We start from the raw sequence: 20,597 nt of genomic DNA, 5'->3' as shown, positions 1-20,597 counted from the left end.
AAAGAGACAAGAGTTATAATGTGTGTGAGTGTACACTGTTAGAATTGTTAGACACCAGTACTTCTTGTTTTTCAACACTTTGAAGTTATGAGTGCATAATCTCTGTAAAAAATATATATATAAGGCAAACATTTTAATTATTATTTTTTCCATAATCTGCTTTGAAAACCACTTACTGAACTGCCCCAAATAGTTGTACATGTATCTATAAAAGTGATTTTACCTGCGTCCCTTGACTTTTTGTCAACCTTCTTGGCAGCAAATGGAAGGGATTATGATGAGTTATGCTTTAGTATCAACCAATTGAAGGCTTTAATGCAGGTCCAGACCTCAGGTATTGGTCGTGTTTTCATTACTTGTTTCGTTTCTTAGACAATATATATAGCTATAGTATTATTGAGTGTCTGAAAAATGTATATAAATGCAAATTAAAATTATTGGAGAGAAAACAATGCAAGTTCTTATCTGTGAAAAATATATAAAGTCAATAAATAAACATCCACTAGTTCTGCAGATATACTTTTATGGTGAATAGGTTACCAAAAGTCAACATGTCATAGTTTAGGGTTTGTATTTGTTGATGCTACAAATTGAAAGATTAATTCTCAAAAGTGAGATGTACCTTTCAGATTTGTTTTTAATCTACATAAATCACATGTCTTATAGTTACTTTTGTGTGATCTCTCTCTGTTTTCCAACAAACTTTGTATGTAACTTTAAAAGGTTAAGCAGAATTAAATGGAGTATGCAGCACTGTTGTTTATTTCAGACTTTTACCTAATTCAGAAGGAAAATGACAACAAGGATTAAGAATTTTTATAGCCATTTATAAATAGTTTAAATATTCTGCCTGACTCAGTGGCACATCTTCTTCTTACATTTTAAAGTTTAAGAACCTTGTTATTTTTACAAGTTTGTATATAATGTTTATTATTGTTTCGTTTCAGGCTACTACTTTGTATTGTTTAGTGTTAGAATGTGCAGCAGGAGGAGACCTTTTGGCTTATATCAAAACTCATAAAGAAAACTGTTTACCAGAGGAAAAAGTCAGAGTATACATGAGACAATTAATTTCAGCAGTTCATTATTTACATGAAAGGGGTGTGGCACACAGGTAAGTTCATTTTTTAGCTCACCTGCCACAATGGGCCAAATGAGTTTTTCTCATCACTTGGCATTAGTTGTCCAGTTGTCGTCTGTTGTCTGTCATCCGTCATTAACTTTTTCAAAAATTTTCTCTGGAAACTACTGGGCTAAAGTTAACCAAACCTAGCCACAGCCATCATTTGGGGAAATTGTGAAATTTGAAAAGTGTGACCAACCAAGATGGCCAACCTGGCTAAAAATAGAACATAGGATATAAGTTAACCAAACTTGGCCACAGCCATCATTGGGGGAAATTGTGAAATTTGAAAAGTGTGACCAACCAAGATGGCCGACCTGGCTAAAAATAGAACATAGGAATAAAAAACAAGTTTTGTCTATTATTTTTGGAATTGTTATAAATAGAGAAAATATGAGAGGAGCACACATGTTCAAAATAATGAGCTCTTCCAATTATCAAAACTGTTAGACAAATTCTTATAGCAGTTATTGCCCATAAATGCATTTTAGCCTATCATCATGAAAACTGTGATATTTAGAGAAAAAAAAAATCCCCGTGATTTAAATTATAAATGATAAATAGACACTTCTAGAATTACTGTTAACCTTATTATTTGACAAGATTTTACCGTTATTCCTCTTGAAGGAACCCCTATAACAACCCTCATACTACATAATGAGAACTCTGTTTTGAGTAATATATATGAATGGAGACATATACAAATTTAAGAGCTGTGAATTATAAAAATAATTGAAACAATTAAATATTTATTTATAAGAACAATATGGAATTCATTTGAATCAACTCTTGGAGCTAAGTCGATAGATTTTCACATGCACTCATGGAATTTATAGATATACATATAGTGGATTGACATACACTAGAGAATGTTTTCAATATAAAGAATGATTCTCTACTACGTTATCAAACCTCCCTACAGACCTTGTTTGGAATCAATAGCTATTGATTTTAGGGAGGTAGTTAACCATATCTGTATATAACATTTATTCTTCTTTATGGTTGTAATTTGCATTGCCATTCAAAGCAATTCTATCTTTTATGTAACAGTCATGTTAAAACAGAACATGTGTTTAGCAGGTTTGTATAATAGTCATTTTCTGTCCATTTTACAATTGCTCTATTATACACAGAGCACGGGAACAACGTGATCTTGGATCATTGAATGTATATGTTTAGTATTATTATGTGAGAATTATATTAATTAAATCCCAGTAGGGACTCTATGAATAATGAAAGAAGCTGCTTCAACACGTCGTCAAAGATATTTATTGAGGTTTTGTCAGTGTTCCATGTAGTAAATGTCTCCAGCGTGTTGTCGTAATTAAAAACACTGACCACTTACGACCTTACTAAATATTTATGACCCTATATGGGTATCATGAAAACGACTCTGTAGGCCGTACACTGTTGTTTCTGAGTTTTTAGCTTTATTTCCATACAAAACTAGCAACCACCCATTGGGAAACCAATGGCTTATATGTATTTTGTCTTAAAAATAAACTGTCATTGGACAGAAAAAGATAATTTGGGATCATTAGATTAGACACCAAATAATTAGCATCACAGGAAAATGTTGGTTGTATGTAAGGATAGCAGACATTAAAAGCTATCTCTGTGCTTAAGGTTCAGCTATTTGAAGAAAAAAAAATCTTATTGATCTGTTTACCAAGTTAATCAAGGGCATTATACTTATGTGATGGTTGTTGTTCGTAGGTGTCAAAAGTAGTCATTCTTTAGAAGAAGGTTTTGATCACCAATAAAGGAGTAAGTCCGGTAACGACCAATTTTGGCCTCAAATTTCAGGTTCATCTGACGAAAGATTTTGACCACTTTTTAAACACTTAGTGTCTATTTTTTTTTATTCTATTAGTTTATGTTAAAGATTTTATCTGATTTTGTCATTAAAAAGATCCAATTCAAGCTCAAATATGAAAAATCTACAAAATATGCTGAAAAATGTCACTTTTCAGATGGTTTTTGTCAAAAATGAAAGTGGACGCATCCGTGTTCATCCTCAACCTTTATATATGTTATAAAAGTTAACTGTTTAACAATTTTATAAAACTGCTATATTTTGGGGCCAAAAAGGGGTCTTACTGGACTTACTCCTTTGCATTTATTCTGAGCTCCAAAAATATTACTACCTTCAATGGCAACTGTCCTAAAACATACAGGTATTGGTCCTGTTCCTATTTCTCATGATTTCTTTATTTATCTTCAATACCTTAGCTGGCTTCTGTACCTCAAAATACACATCTTGTGACAGTTTAGAAAATACTTTTGGTTCCAGTTTAGGTCAAGGACACTAGTTTAACTATAGTGTAATGGAAGTCTGTTAATCTATATTAACTGTACTCATATTTATATTTGATCATTTTATCCAAATATTTTGCAGTCAAAAACAAATTATTGATTTCCTTTATGATCTGTTACCCTTCACTGCTAACATTATTTATAGCTTTGAATAGCTCATAATTGTTATAAAATGGTTTACTGCAACTAATGAGGAATCATAAATATCTCCCTTTAGGCTTTATGCTGACGAAAAGTGGGGGAGTATTGTATTCTTGTGGAAGCAGATTTACACAAAATTATCAAAACAAGCCTTAGTAAACTTAATCCATATTTTATTGCAATTTGTCAGTTCAGTTTAAAGTCTTTTTAAAAATCACAGTGGTTGAAATTTTTCTCTCTGTGTAAGAACCAAATCTCAGGTAAATCTCACCTGCATCAAGCTGTTACACCTGACCAATGAATGTTGGCTTCGGCAAGGAATATTTTTTTGAATAGCCCTTGATTAGAAATTTACCCAATAAGTTGCATGAAATATGGATTTGGGCACCCACCATTTCACAATCACTAATTAGAATATTGTTTTAATACTTTAGAGTAAGCTTTGATTTCCTGCTTGTACAGTACTGTGGATATATTAATTTTCTTTGGATTTTTCATGGATTGAGAGAAACTGACACTTTTGTGGATATTTAATTTCGTGTTATTTCGTGGTTTTGTCAAACTCTGCATACACTAATGGAAAATGTACAATTTGTTGAACATTTAAATTCGTGGTTAACCTGTACCCACGAAATCCATGAAAATTAGTACCCAACGAATATTAATGAACCCACAGTGTTTTAGTTTGAAGACACATCTTTGAATGATGGTTTAAACCTATAGGGCCTGCTAAGAATATCTTGTTTCCACTAAATGATTTTTTTATCACAAACTTTTGAAAATTGTAAGAATGTTTCAATTTATGTAATCAGATTTTTTACATGTCTTGTAAATTATTCCCAAACATATTTTGATGAAATTTTGCAAAGAAACTTTTCCCGATAAATCTTCTCCTCTTGTGAAGAGAAGCAATGATTTAGTTCCAAATTGAATAGAATTTTTTTCGTTGCTGATGTTGTTTCTCTGGCATGTTAGGTAGTTAGACAGTAGTGCAAGTAGGATTTTCATAATTAAAAAATTCTCCAGGGACTTTCTGTAAATAGAGAATGAGAGGGGAAGATTGTGTAAAAAATCAATATATAGAGATATAGAAGATGGAATAGTTTGATTTACAAAATCAAAATAATTAACCTCTATATTATATCGTTTACAACGCCTCATAGTTTCCAAATTATTAAAATATTAATAAGCATCAAGCTAAAAAATTTAGAAGCTGGAAGTTGAAAGGAAATCTCACCATCATACATTTTTGCTGACTAACATATATTTTATGCATTAATTTCTTTAATATACATACATTTTTGTCGAGCCTGCAACTTTTGTTGCAGAAAGCTCGACATAGGGATAGTGATCCGGCGGCGGCTACGGCGGCGGCGGCGGCGGCGGCGGCATTAGCTCACTTCTTAAAAGCTTTATATTTTAGAAGGTGGAAGACCTGGATGCATCATACTTTGTATATAGATGCTTCATGTTACGAAGTTTCCGTCAGTCACATGTCCAATGTCCTTGACCTCATTTTCATGGTTCAGTGACCACTTGAAAAAAAAGTTCAAATTTTTTGTAATGTTGAATTCTCTCTTATTATAAGTAATATGATAACTATATTTGATATGTGCGTACCTTGCAAGGTCCTCATGTCTGTCAGACAGTTTTCACTTGACCTCGACCTCATTTCATGGATCAGTGAACAAGGTTAAGTTTTGGTGGTCAAGTCCATATCTCAGATACTATAAGCAATAGGGCTAGTATATTCGGTGTATGGAAGGACTGTAAGATGTACATGTCCAACTGGTAGGTGTCATCTGACCTTGACCTCATTTTCATGGTTCAGTGGTTATAGTTAAATTTTTGTGTTTTGGTCTGTTTTTCTCATACTATATGCAATAGGTCTACTATATTTGCTGTATGGAATGATTGTAAGGTGTACATGTCTAGAGGGCAGATGTCATGTGACCTTGACCTCATTTTCATGGTTTAGTGGTCAAAGTTAAGTTTTTGAGTTTTGGTCTTTTTATCTAATACTATATGCCATAGGTCAACTATATTTGGTGTATGGAAATATTTTATGATCTTCATGTCAGTCGCACAGGTTTTATTTGACCGTGACCTCATTTTCACGGTTCATTGCACAGCGCTAACTTTTTGGGTTTTGGTCTATTTTTCTTAAACTATAAGTAATGGGTCAACTATATAATATGTTGTATAGAAGCATTTTTAGCTGTACATGTCTGCCTGGCATGGTTCATCTGACCTTGACCTCATTTTCAAGGTTCATTGGTCTTTGTTTAGTTATCTTGGTTAATGTTAAGTTTATGTGACAGTTGTAATAAAGCTTAGCTTTATACTTAGGACTATCAGCATAATATCAATGATTAGTTTAGAAGGCGAGACATTTCAGCGTGTGCACTCTTGTTTGTATTGTTATGAGTTACAATTTATGACTAAAATTAGCAAAGACCCATCAAAACAATATTTAATACAAAAATTTAACAATACTTTTAGATATTTGGATGACATATTTGCTCTCAATAATGACGACTTCAGTATGTATACTAAAGAGATTTACCCTGTTGAACTTACTTTAAGTAAAGCTAATACTAACAATGACCACTGCCCTTTCCTCGATCTTGATATCTATATCATTAACGGGAAGCTTGTCACCATCTTATGGTGTTTATATATCTCAACTTGTACGGTTCGCTGGTTTCGCTCGTGTATGTAACAACATATTAGATTTTAGCGAGAGAAATTTATGTATTACTGAAAAATTATTACACCAAGGTTTTCGATATCACAAACTAATCAAAACATTTACTAGATTTTATCATCGGTATAAGGAAATAATTTGTAAATATAACTCAACATGCAGACATCTTATACGTTCAGGTATTTCACATCCAATCTTTTATGGTAATATTCTTTACAAAGCACAAAAATGTCAGTATTCACCTCAAAAGCTTACAAAACCTTTAAGCAGATCTATTAAAAAGGGATATAGTTTCCATACTGTTGTCAGGTCATTTAAAAAAATTACATATTTTGGGCTTAATATTGATTCACTTTTAGGGTCTTTGCATCGGAACTAAACACATTTATTTAAAAAAAACCCAGTTGTTGGCATGACACGGGTTATGTTCTTCTCATATATTTTATGATAGTATGATACTATACCCCTAACTGGAGGGATTGTGCCTGATATTCATATTATGAAGACATAATCTTTCAATCAGTTTAATTGAAATCTGGAGCTGGCATGTCAGTTAACTGCTAGTAGTCTGTTGTTATTTATGTATTATTGTCATTTTATTTCTTTTCTTTTGTTACATCTTCTGACATCGGACTCGGACTTCTCTTGAACTGAATTTTAATGTGCGTATTGTTATGTGTTTACTTTTCTACATTGGCTAGAGGTATAGGCGGAGGGTCAAGATCTAATAAACATGTTTAACCCCGCCGCAATTTTGCCCCTGTCCCAAGTCAGGAGCCTCTGGCCTTTGTTAGTCTTCAATGATTTTTAATTTTAGTTTCTTGTGTATAATTCGGAGTTTAGTATGATGTCCATTATCATTGTACTAGTATACATATTTTTTAAGGGGCCAGCTGAAGGACGCTTACGGGTGCAGGATTTTCTCGCAACATTGAAGACCCATTGGTGACCTTCGTCTGTTGTCTGCTCTATGGTTGGGTACTTATCGCTTTGACACATTCCTCATTTCCTTTCTCAATTTTATGCATGTATACTAATGCCCACCTCTGGGTGCGGGATTTTCAAGCTGCATTGAAGAACCATTGGTGGCCTTCGGCTGTTATTTGCTCTTTGGTAGGGTTCAGCTCGGTTGTCTCTTTGACATATTCTCCATTTCCATTCTCAATCTTATTAATTTTTAATAATAAAATGCAGACTTCAAAAAAGGATTTAGATCAAATTGATTTATTGCTAACCCTTAAACTGTCCATTCTTTGGTACATTTTCATCTCAGCTATGTAAATACAATTCATACATTCATACAAGTGACTGGTATTTAATGGCACAGAACAAAAAAAATCTTTTTTAAGCAAAGGTGTAAATGACCAGTAAAAATCAGTTTAAACAAATACAAAGCGGTGACTGTGTGATATTTGTGAAGTGATATTTTTATAGTTGTGGATAGAGTACATGTATTGTTTGCTCCGGTTTAGAATTTGGTCATTGCCCTAAAGAAAGTCGAGGCCATCAGCTTTTGTACGCTTGACATTTATCGTATTGAGAGCAAAGTGGGAAGGGTTACGAGTTAAATTACGCTTCTTTCATGTAGGTAAAGTGACTGTCATTTAGGCTCGCTGTGGTGACCCTTATATTATTTGTTATGAAAGGGAGAGAATTTAAAGTTTGTAAACGAGATAACATTAAGGTATAACGTATAATTATGAATGAATGAAATTTGCTTATTCAATGAATGTATAAGGAAAACATTAATTGGACGTTGTTATTAGCTGAGTGAATTTTAAATGGAAACTGAGATCAGTGATGTACTTATTATACATATAATATATACCTTGTAACATTATCAAATGAAGGGGTTGGAGTAGCAAATGGAAATTTTATATTGAATTAAAATGAGGGTATCACTTGAATAGTATTACTGAAAAATAGCCACCACTTAAGTCTCTGCTTGGACTCCTTAATGAAATTCTAGTTGGACTTGATTATTATTTTTTTTTATGAAGATTTCTTGTAGCATTAATGGAATAATCATTTTGATTCAAAAATTGGAAGATAGAAAGATTTTTTTTCTCTCCCTGAATATGACTGAAATAGTTGCTACCAGATTTTAAAAATAGACTATACATTTTTCATACATTTAAGAGGCTTAATAATTTGGATGTGCTGCATACTCTTCCATACCTTTGACCTACACAACAGAGGTTCAGAAAGCAAATGCTAAAATTGGCTCTTTTGGAAAATAAAAGTTAAAACATAAAATGGCTCATCATAGAATGGTATTGACTATAACAGGCACTGATTTGAATGATAATATGAAGGTTTTTATGACTTAACCTTCTAAGGTATTCTAAACAAGAAGGATGTAGAAAATGAATTTTCCCATGAAATGACATTCTGTATGACAGGTTACGAAACAACAGAATCAACAAAAAGAATAACAAACGATTAAAAATATTTCATGATTCAGAATTTTTTTCACAATATATTGTATTGTTATGTTCATTAACATTTGAAATTGAAACTTTTGTTTGAGTTGAAATAATATGTGAAATATTACCTCCAAAAATGTCTGACAAAGAAGTGAAAGATTTGTGATAAGTATTAATTAGATGAATTTGTCATGTGTATCAGCACTAAGGGTGGCCATATTCTGTGGATCCTGAGATAGCATATCTCCGATTTCTTTTAAATCACTCGGTCCATATCTGGTAAATAAGTAGTACCATTGTTTGGGGTATATATCTAGTAGGTAAAAACATAAGATGATGAAATTTGAACAGCTTTGTGTTTTAAGTGATGTGCGTGCATCAATTGAGGTTTAAATGAGTTTTTTTCGAAAGGTGTTTAAATTCTTTTGCCAGGATCAGCAGTTTTGAATGTACCCATGTTCTAGTCGAATAGATCAAAAACAAACTAAAGATGACATCTCGATTAAGAAAATTGTCCTAACAAATAAGAAATGACTGGATGTTAAATAGTTTGTAACCCAATCATGTTAACGGTTAATTTTTTAACCCTGGCAGGTGAGGTTTAAAGGTATATTATAGAAGGAGATAAATGGAACACTTCATGGTTTTTTGTATAACTGAACAGTTCATAAGTCAATGTTATTCACATGGTATCAATATCGCAGTATTTTTTTCTTTAAATCTTGCGAATACTTGAATGAGATTGGTGACATTTGGGGGTTGGAAGATTTTCAACTGATTCATCACAACTTTTGTGAAAGGAGGAAAAAAATGTGTATTAAGTATATTGAGTTTCAATTATCTTAGTATTATCTGTAGAGATTTAGATAAATATGTATGATTAATGAAATGGTATTGAAATTCTCATGAGAAAAAACATAATTACAAAAATGATGGTTTCAGTATTTGTCATACATCACAGGAGCTATGCACCATAAAACATCTATTTACCAATTATTTTATTGCATCTCTGAGCTGCAATATCTTGCTGAGGGTTGTTTGTTTTCACTTTTGTGTTTTCTATAACTGCATTATCTTGCTGTTTGCTATAATTGCAATTTTTACTTCATTTATATGAAGTGTTGGTAACTGGGATGTATGGCTGATACAAGTTTTTTTCCATTTTTATATTGTCTGTATTATGTATGACGCACAGTGTCTTGTTTTGTTCACATTCAGGGCCGTAACTACATTGAGGCAAATGAGGCAAATGCCTCATGTTGAAAATTCCCCCCCCCCCCCCCCCCCCCAAAAAAAAAAAAAAAAATGAAACAAAAGGTTGTCTTCATATCAAATTGTTTTCACGGAAAGTGTCTTGCAAGAATCAAGTTCTTTTCACACTTATGTTTTAGTTTTCAGAGTTGTTGCATGTCCACCGATGTCTACTAGACATTGTGCGATAAAATATTTTAAGAACACAAGATGCTCCTGGACACAGGAAAAACTGGTCGTTTCTGCATGGTGAATTGAACTTGCTATCAAAGAATACAAAACTGGCTCTTTTTTGTAGATAAAACTAGATAGCTGACATGGTTTGAATTAAAGTAAGAGCACCAATTTCCTGGTATCAAATCATTTGAAAAAAAGTCCATGCCATATATATAAAAAAGAAGATGTGGTATGATTGCCAATGACACAACTATCCACAAGAGACCAAAATGACAGACATTAACAACTATAGGTAACCGTACGGCCTTCAACAATGAGCAGATACCACATAGTCAGCTATAAAAGGCCCCGATATGACAATGTAAAACAATTCAAATGAGAAAACTAACGGCCTTATTTGTATAAAAAAATGAACGAAACACAAATATGTAACACATAAACAAACGACAACCACTGAATTACAGGCTCCTGACTTAGGACAGGTACATACATAAATAATGTGGCGAGGTTAAACATGTTAGCGGGATCCCAACCCTCCCCTAACCTGGGACAGTGGTATAACAGTACAACATAAGAACGAACTATAAAAATCAGTTGAAAAAGGCTTAACTCATCAGATGGACAAAAATACAAGTGGACGTGGCCGGGTACTTGTACATCCCGACAACAAAAAGACACTAGGAACAGATCTGAGAGTACTCACAGTTATCTGAAAGCTAGTTCAATAACAACTAATAAAAAAAATCATGCATCTAAGACTAAACTTTCAATCAGTACACATCCAACATCCAATGGATTTAGTGTAAAGACATCATAAACAGTCAGAGAAAAACATGACCTTGTGCAATGCCAAGTTACAGGTAACGACAGATTGTAGATCCATGCTAGTTATATTTAGTTTGCTTTAAATTTACTGATAACAAAATCAATATTTATACCAATAAAAACAATATTCAATGATCTTATTACAGTGTTGAGTTGGTAACCTTTAGGATAAGTTTATTTAAAGGAGCGATAAGTTTATAAGGATCATTTTTACATTTCCGGGCACGGTTAACAACATTTCCGTAAAAATGAGGATGTGCTATCCCGTTTGAAATAAGTTATCTACAGGTACAACCAAACTTTACAACCAAATCTTTATATCTATGGAAAAATTTAGTAAAGGTTTTTAGTAATTTATGGTAACGATAATAAGTTACCAGTAATACATAGATTACGTTCGTTAAAATCAAAAACGTCACAACAGACACAGGCATAGCGAACGAGCTGTGAAATATAAACACCGTAAGATGGTGCCAAAGGAACATCACCATCTAAAAATGGAAAATTAACAATAGGGAACGGAAAATTGTCCCTTTTATCGTAAATTTTAGTGTGGAGTTTCCTGTTTAAAACTGAAATATCTAAATCCAGGAAAGGACAGTTATTACCCGTCCGTATAAATTTGATTTATTTAAAGTTAGTTCCTTGGGGTAAATTTCAGCAGTATATTGAGAAAATTCTTGATTATTTAACGAAAAAATATCATCAAGATAACGAACGGTAAGTGTTGTTGAATTTATCAATTAAAATTTCGTCGGATTTTTACTGAGTTAAGTCATAAACTGTGATTCGTAACAGTACAAAAACAAGTCTGATATTAAAGGGCACAATTAGTGCCCATGGGGATACCTACAACTTGTCGATAAACTTTGTTGCCGAAATGTACATAAATAGGACTTTAACATTGAAGGGTTAAACTTGCATTAAATCGTGTTTAGACCCTTTAACAAAAAATAAATTGAGTAAACGTGCAAGGTACCTAATCGCACAAAAGTCATTGCATAGAAAAAGTACAAATGATCACTGGTCAAAGTTTTTATTCCTGTTCTTCGTCTTGATAGTTGCTGGATGGTCTTCAACAATATAAGAATCATTAATACCGTAAAACAAGGTCAAGATGATCCGAAATGTCGACTTAAGCAGTAGTAGTACTTGAAGAATATAATCGCACTGTCACTATATTTAAATATAGACATAAAAAAAATCACCAAAGTCTAAACACAATACAAGACAAGAACAGACAGACAGACAGATCCGGTTTTAATGATTATGAGAAATACGATTTTTGCAGTTTATCCTACATATCGGTCTATTAATGTTGTCCCTAAAACCTAAAAGTCTTAAATTACAATGAATCTACGTTTTTGCTTTGAGACCAGAATATTGTCGAATAAAATAGCTAAAAATTAATTTCATTTCAATGTAAGCAACGCTCAGAATGCACGATTTTGCGTTATTTTTCTCAGAACTTCTTGGGGCCTTGAGCGGCCCCCAGAACCATCGCCAAAAATGTTTGCCTCACTATTAAAAGAGGCTAGTTACTGCCCTGACATTTGGTTGTTTCTTATATGCTGCAGTGTCAAAGTGATGATGTTCACATATTGATAATTTCTGTATGTTTCAGTGTCTTGTATTGTTCACTTTTAATGTCTCCTGTGTCTTTCTCTGGCATTCACATTTTCTGTATTGGTTTGTTTTGGCATTTTGTGTATACTTTGATTTCTGGTTTTGTTAACATTTTGATGTTACTTGTATGCTGCATTGTGTTAGTGGAGATGCCCACACATGATAACTTCAGTATTCAACAGTGTCTTTTATTCAATTTATTGTCTTTGCAGCAGTTTCCTTTTTTGATAAATTTTGATGGCTTCTGTATGTTACAGGGTCTTGTTTTGTTCTCATTGGGTGTTTTGCAGTGTCTTGTTTTGTTCTCATTGGGTGTTTTGCAGTGTCTTGTTTTGTTCTCATTTGGTGTTTTGCAGTGTCTTGTTTTGTTCTCATTTGGTGTTTTGTAGTGTCTTGTTTTGTTCTCATTTGGTGTTTTGCAGTGTCTTGTTTTGTTCTCATTTGGTGTTTTGCAGTGTCTTGTTTTGTTCTCATTCGTTGTCTTCTATATGGTACACTGTTTTGTTTCGTTCACTTTTGATGTCTTTTATATGCTGCAGTGTCTTGTTTTGTTTAAATTTTGATGTCTTTCGCATACTTCAGTGTCTTGTTTTGCTCACTGATGATGGCGGTCTTAGAACTAAGAAAGGGGTAAGATTATAACTTCACCACTTATAGCTGCCTAATTACATGTATTCAAAATACAACTACAGCACATTAGGATCCCAATTTGTTAAATAACTTCTTTTTTCTTTTGCAAATATCTTTTTCCTCAATGCATATGCTCAATGTCTTCCAAATTTAGACAAATATTTTTAATTATGAAGACATATCTAAAGTTCCTGACTTTTATAAATGTCATTGCAACACATTGGCCCATAACTTTCCTTCATCAAAATTGGATATATTTGGAGAATATCAACTTGTGACTGGTTTGATTAATGTTTAATTCTTAGTCCGGAAATAGCTATTATTGTGATTGTACTTTGATTTTAAAACTCTGTATCTATGACGTCAAATAATTCCCAAGAAAACCATGCTCCCAGTTTTAATATTAAAACAAATAGGATTATTTGATATGATAATTGCCCTTGGGCTTCATGTGAGTTATCTCTGATGAAATTTCTCTTTCAGGAAAATAGTCATTTATAGAAAAAAAAGGGAAAATAGAGGAATAAATAAGCTAGAACTAATATGCATATTAGATTAGTAAAACAAAGCAAAGTGTAGTCTTGGGCCAGTTATAACTAAACTCTTTTATTGAGTTTTCTCAATGAGCACAAGTTGAATGAAATAAAGGTTATAGCAATCTTCTGATTAAGTATATAAACAACCATTTGTGTTAGTTTTAGAATTTTATTCATTTCATAGTCTGTCCCAGAAGAACTTAAATGACTGTTGAGGTTCCCTTGTCAATAATGGACACCTCATCTTTAGCTTTAAGATGAAGGTCACGTACTGTGAGTGACATATTTCAAGGCTCTTCTGAAGTAAATTAAACTTTTCAAAGTTATCAGTTGATTTTGAAAAACAGTAATAATTATGTCATCATGGAATGAGAATAGAACTTTTACTGAAATTAAAAAAAAAAAACTTTGATACCAAAATGTATTTTATTTGTTGGAATTGTCATTTAAATGAAAACATTTTATTAATTTGATTCATGAATACTGAACTTTGATGATTGATATGAATACTATTATCTAGAAAATAAGTTTTTAGTATAAAGTATAAACAAAAAGATTTGATTTTTTTTCTCCCATACTGCAAATTAGTAGATACAGGTCTGACAAAGGTTAACTCTAAAATAGTTGCCTACGAAGATGACCATGAGTAACAATAGTTGCTGAATCACTAAGTAAGTGTTGCCTTGAAGCATCCAGGAAGCCATAAAATACTAACTGTCCATATACTAAGTTATAGTACATGTAAGATGTCAGGAAAGGTTAAACCACAATTGGCGACCTTACATACGGAAACTAATAAAACATTGTGGTTAATCTCATTATATCTGAGGAGGAAAAAATAATAAAAGTATGAGTGAAAATTTGGGAGGATTATTGTCGCCTTGTCGTTTGTTCCTTGTTGATGTAGGAGGACGGATCAGTCAGAAGTTATGGAAATGATTCCGATTAATTAATATGTCAACAGTACCAGAAAACACATTGCTTCACCTCTATATAGAAATTGACTTCATGTGATAAATAGACATGTTTTGGTTGACAGTTTGGATATGATTGTTAATTAGGAACAATATTTTGATGACATTTAATAAGTAAATTACATGATATGGACAAGGTTATTTGAATCCCATATAAATTCTTGCATATTAACCAGGAAGAGTCTTCAGACCACTTCAGACATGATGGACAACAAGTCCAGACTCACAATCTTCTATCAACACCTTTTTTGTAACCAGTTGTTTGTATTTAGGGTAATTGCTATTAAATAATGTTTTTTTTCAAGGAATGTTGCATAATTTATGAAGACACCCATATGCAACAGTTACTAATAGAATGGAAGTAAAAAAAATATCTAGAAATAGGATTAATGAAAAATCCTTTACTGGAACAAATAAGAGATCCATAAATTTGCAGTCCAGGAATCTCACCTATGGCATCTACATACCGGTATTAGTACTAATTATTTGGTGGTTAGTTGCCTAAAGAACAAAGAAATTAACAACTATAGGTCATTGTAATTGCCTTCAACAATGAATAAAGCCCATATACCGCATAGTCAGTTATAAAAGGCCCTGAGAAATGGCAAATGTAAAACAAGTCAAACAAGAAAACTTAAGGCCTAATTCATGTACAAAATAATGAATGAAAAACAAATATGTTACACAGAAACAAGCAACAACCATTGCATTATAGGTGCCTGGCTAAGTATTCACTACAATAGACAAGCTTGAGCGAGCATTCATGTCCTCTGAGACACATTCTTCTAGTATTTCTAAATAGACTGATAGATTTATTTATTATTGGTATTTAACGGCACTTTATGCACAGGTGTTTATACCATGGCAGCCAGTTTTTTTATTGCAAGTGGAAGCTGCAATTCCTGTAGAGAGCTAGATTGAACTTTGCCAGGAAAACTGGTCTTAATGTGACTGGGTTATGCTACTTAAATGCCATCTAGATTGTTCTATTCAATCCAGATAGACATCTCATTTTAGAAATAACCAGACATTTATGTAACAGTCTTTATTGCTTTGGTAAACATATTTATAGTTTTGCACATTATCTGAAAACTATGGGATCTCAATTTGATTTAAAAATTCAATACAATTATGATTTCCGCATGATTTTGAAGTAAATCTGTTGGGAATTAACTGTGGATTCATTTAATAATTACTGATATTCCTGGGTGCTAATAAACTAATCAGAGATACCAGGATTGAAATTTCATATTTGCGCCAGACACACGTTTCGTCTACAAAAGACTTGTCAGTGACACTTGTATCAAAAAATGTTAAAAAGGCCAAATAAAGTATAAAGTTGAAAAGCATTGAGGACCAAAAATTCCTAAAAGTTTTGCCAAATACAGCTTAGGTAATCTATTCCTGAGGAAAAACAGCATCAGTATTTAAAAAATTCAAAGTTTTCTAAACCGTTAATTTATATTTATGAAATTCAAAACAGAAATGCTGACCAACTGGGCTTGGTGAATTAAAACTCCACCAGCTGACTCAGTGGCATCGACCTAGTGGTTGTGAATAAACTCATCAAAGATACCAGAATTGAAATTTTATATTTGCGCCAGACACGCGTTATGTCTGAAAATTTTAGTTGATACTAAATCTCATGGTTGTGAAAAATTTTGCATACAAAATGTAAGATGTAGAATTTGTTGAACATTTAGATTCATGGTTCATCAGCAGAAACCCACAAAAGTGCATCATGAATTATAACTTATTCACAGTAGGTAGTACCTATTAGTATTGACAAGGAATTTTTAAAAAGTCTACGTCTTGTCAAAACTGGCAATGATCATATGACATTTCTTAATCTGATGTGCCTTTAAAATGTCTTGCCCCAACTTTATGTCATCAGAAATTTGATAACATTCCATTTTACACAGGAGATGTAACATTTCAAACTTAGCTCCATAAACACAGAGTAATCACAAATCAATTTATTTTTTAGAAAGCTTGGTGGATTTAGATTGCATGTGTAACTGATGTTGCCAATATTATTTATTTGTTTTTCGTGAAGAATGGTTAACTTGATTATGCAGAACACATTAAAACAAGTCTGTAGTACATTTATCAATTCTATTTCTAACAGTGAAATCTTTCTTGGAAAATATATTTTTGGATTTAAATGCATTTAGTCCTTGTTAAGAATCATGTTCTAAGTTGAAGACATGTTATGTTTCGTTATTCAAATCTCGAGATTCAAATGCTTCATTCACACGTGGATACATCAATTCATTACGTTATGGCATGTAAGGAAATGATAGAGTCCCATGTTTGTGGCCTATATATTTGTTTTTACGTATTTCCTATTAGATGTTTAAATCTCAGACAGTGGTTTTATCAAATGCCACATAGTCAAAAATATACTTATATTTGAATATCTTTAACATGATGTTTGTCTATATTGCATTAATTAAAGTTAGTAATCCAAATATATATATATGTGTATCGAATGTTTTGATAAACAAATGTTATGCATGTCATGAAGTCACACTAAAATGTGTAATGTGATTTGATCACTTATATAATGACTATGTTCAATACATCGTAGTACATTTTTGTGGTGAAAGGACACTCGCACTTTGGCTTTGACAACTGCTTTTCTAAGGCAAGCTGTTATATACATGTACTTATTTTCAACAAATAAAAAAGTACCTATTAATGGCTCAATCAAATCATGAGAAATATTATCTAAGGTAAAAAAAGTTGGATCTGGGAGAAAGAAGATAAGAAGAAGTGGAAATGTCCTAAGTCAGGAATCTGATGTTCGTCGTCTGTTTATGTGGTTCATAAGTGTTTTCTGTTTTTCGTTTTTATATAGATTAGACTGTTGGTTTGAATGGTTTTACACTTGTAATTTTTTTGGCCCTTTTAAGCTTGCTGATTGGTGTGAGCAAAATATAATGGTTTACTTTTACAAATTGTGACTTGGATGGAGAGTTGTCTCATTGGCACTCATACCTCATCTTCCTATATCTATATCTAAATGTGAATATATATGGGAAGATGAGGTATGAGTGCCAATGAGACAACTCTCCATCCAAGTCACAATTTGTAAAAGTAAACCATTATAGGTCAAAGTACGGTCTTCAACATAGAGCCTTGTATTTTTAGTTTGCTATAATTGTTACATCTGCTTTTCTATGAATAGTAATGAATCTTTAGAAAATATTCCAACAATAACATGACTGTGGTTGTCATTCAAGAAAAAAGAAAAGAAAATTGATTATGTGACTGGGAGTCGACCTTTGATTATGGGCTGTTAGGAAAGTCAATCCACCATAACAGTCCGTCAGTGGTTTCCTTTTGTTATCTTTCTTCATTTCTATTGTTATTTAACCTGGCCCTCAAAGGCCACGTGAACTAATGTACCATTTTTTGGCACATGTAACATATGAGCTACATTAAATTAATCCTTTAGTTTTGTTTTTACTGAAATGCCATTTGCAAATTAAAGATATTCCATTTATGTATGGACAATTGTGTCAAAAACAGTAACCATATTAACTCAGTTTTTCTTATTTTTTTGTGTTCTGATGTTGACTATAATGGCTGTCTTCTTGATGTCTTCTCAAAATCTCATTTTCATTCATAAAAAGAAAAATACAACTTTGAAAGTTATATGATTTGTGTGTCCCAATAGTTCATAAATTATATAACTATTTATGTGTTTTACATAATGTATTTTATCCAAAATCTATGTTTATGTATTTTGAGAAGATCTGCATCAGCAAAACAGAGATCAGGTTCAAAGTGAACCAGGAAAATGTTTGAGTGACAGGTTTATTTGCTTACAAAACAAAAAACAAGAAATGTTTTGAGGTCATATTAGTTTATGTATTTCCTGTACTTATACCTTGTAGATCATTCATAATTTTCTTCTTTTTTAATTCCCAAGTGACAAGATAAGAATTATTTGTGATGTAATTGATTTATAAATATTCTTTTTATTGGTATGTTATCAGGAAAAAACAAGCCACATAACATGAAAGTCTTGTCAATTTTTGATACATTTTGGAGACAGTATATAATTTAAAAAGACTTTTTTATTTATAATAATTTTGGCTAGGCTTGTGATACTATATTCCAGCCACTTTTATTTGAGCTTTTATAACAACGTAGATGTTCTAATGACCTATTTTCAGACATGCTAAAAGTGTTTCTAGAAAAACAAGTGAAACAAAAAATAATATACATCAGTAATTGATGGTTTGTATAGATAAGTAATATTACTAAATCTATTCAACTTATACAATAAAGAAAACAATTGAAGTTTATGCATATATAAATAAGAAATTGTGGTATGATTGCCAATGAGAACACCAGAGTTCAAATTAAGAAAAAGCTAGGCAACTGTATGGCCTTCAACAATGAGAAAAAAGCAATACCCAATAATAGAATACAGTAATAAAAGGTCTGACATGAATAATGTTAAACATCATGCTTGATGTAAAGATGTGCAAAATATATTGCAAAAATGCAGTTTGGTTTGTGAGTACAACTTGAAGCTGAACATTCAGATGGACTGTTATAAGGCTAAAGTGGATCAGCCCCAGAGATTTAAAAAGTCAAATGAATTTTAAACTTAAAAGCAATTTGATAAAATTGTTCAGGGTTATAGCTTGCATGCTTAATTCCATCAAACTTTTGCTAAAAAAGTAAATTCCATCTCAGATCTTCCTTCAAAGGCTCAAAGAAAAAGTTACCTTTATGAGGACCAATCAGAGACAAAGAGAGCTTGTTACAGATTGTTCTGGTTTCAATCCAGTCTGTGTTTTTTTTTTAAGTAAGAGTGTAAATGTATATAATAATATATGTATATTTAACATGACAAAGGTATATTTGGCAGACTGATAATTTTTTACATGACAAAATATAAGTAAATTTGACAATAAAATCCTGATGTCTAAATGGTTGAGGTAGTTGTGAGATAATTTATGACATATCATGTTTTTATAAGGTAGTTACTGCATGTATTTGTATTATAAATGGATGTCTTCTCTTTGTTTGATCTTCCCTTGGAAACTAGTCCAAATTAAACATAATATCTGATGCTGTTTCATTCCAGACATAGTTTTTTTTATCAATTTACCGATGCTGAGTTTGATGTAGTTTATTTTTGTGCAGATCAGTTACGTTTAATTGTTGCTAGGACATTACGCAATGTCAACACTCAATATTAAAAATGATATTTGTCTGGTATTGGATTAGATATTAATTGCAATATCTATTTCCATAAAAATCAGTTTTACCTACTTTTCTCCACCAGGTTATTAGAAAAGATTTGCTTTTTTGGGTGAATTGTTTATTAGAATTTTACGTAAAGAGTCTGATGTCGTCTGTACTCTTTGCTTTAAATGAAAAATCGTGTTCCTAGATTCCAATTGATTTAGACATGTTATCTTAGATTGTTCAAATATATACAGGATTGTGAGATTGTTTATTAAAAGTGCAAGACTATCTATTGTACCACAAAGGTGCAGTCACCATATTGACCTAGGAATGAAGAATATGACATTTAGTATTGAAAGACTATTACGTTGTAACCTTATTCCATATAAAGACAAGATGTAACAAAACTCCTTTGATATACTTTGAGCTTTAATGTGCTAAAAAAACATAAACAGCCAAAAAATAAAAAAGTATCTATATTGATATATGATATCATTCTGAGGACTTCTTTAGTGATATTAACCTTAGATTTAAAACAGATTTATTTTGTAAATAATGCTTATATAGAACTATTTAGGTTTGTTGGTAGATGATACCTATGTAAAACATTCAATAGCACTAGTATTTACTTAGTCCTATCGTAATACATATTTA

General features: G+C 32.0%; 1 protein-coding gene across 2 annotated transcripts in view; it reads left to right on the top strand.

Moving 5' to 3' along the window:
- Positions 1-20,597, top strand: part of LOC139488205 (uncharacterized) — a 105,332-nt gene that overhangs the window by 32,781 nt on the left and 51,954 nt on the right. For both annotated transcript variants that reach the window (XM_071273665.1, XM_071273675.1), the window contains exon 3: positions 948-1,114. In XM_071273665.1, coding sequence (XP_071129766.1) covers positions 948-1,114 — 167 coding nt within the window. The remainder of the gene's footprint in view (positions 1-947; positions 1,115-20,597) is intronic.

The sequence above is a fragment of the Mytilus edulis genome, chromosome 1 (assembly GCF_963676685.1).
Source record: "Mytilus edulis chromosome 1, xbMytEdul2.2, whole genome shotgun sequence".
Taxonomy (NCBI): domain Eukaryota; kingdom Metazoa; phylum Mollusca; class Bivalvia; order Mytilida; family Mytilidae; genus Mytilus; species Mytilus edulis.
The sequence above is the reverse complement of the archived record's forward strand: the minus strand, read 5'-3'. Positions and strand labels throughout refer to the sequence as shown.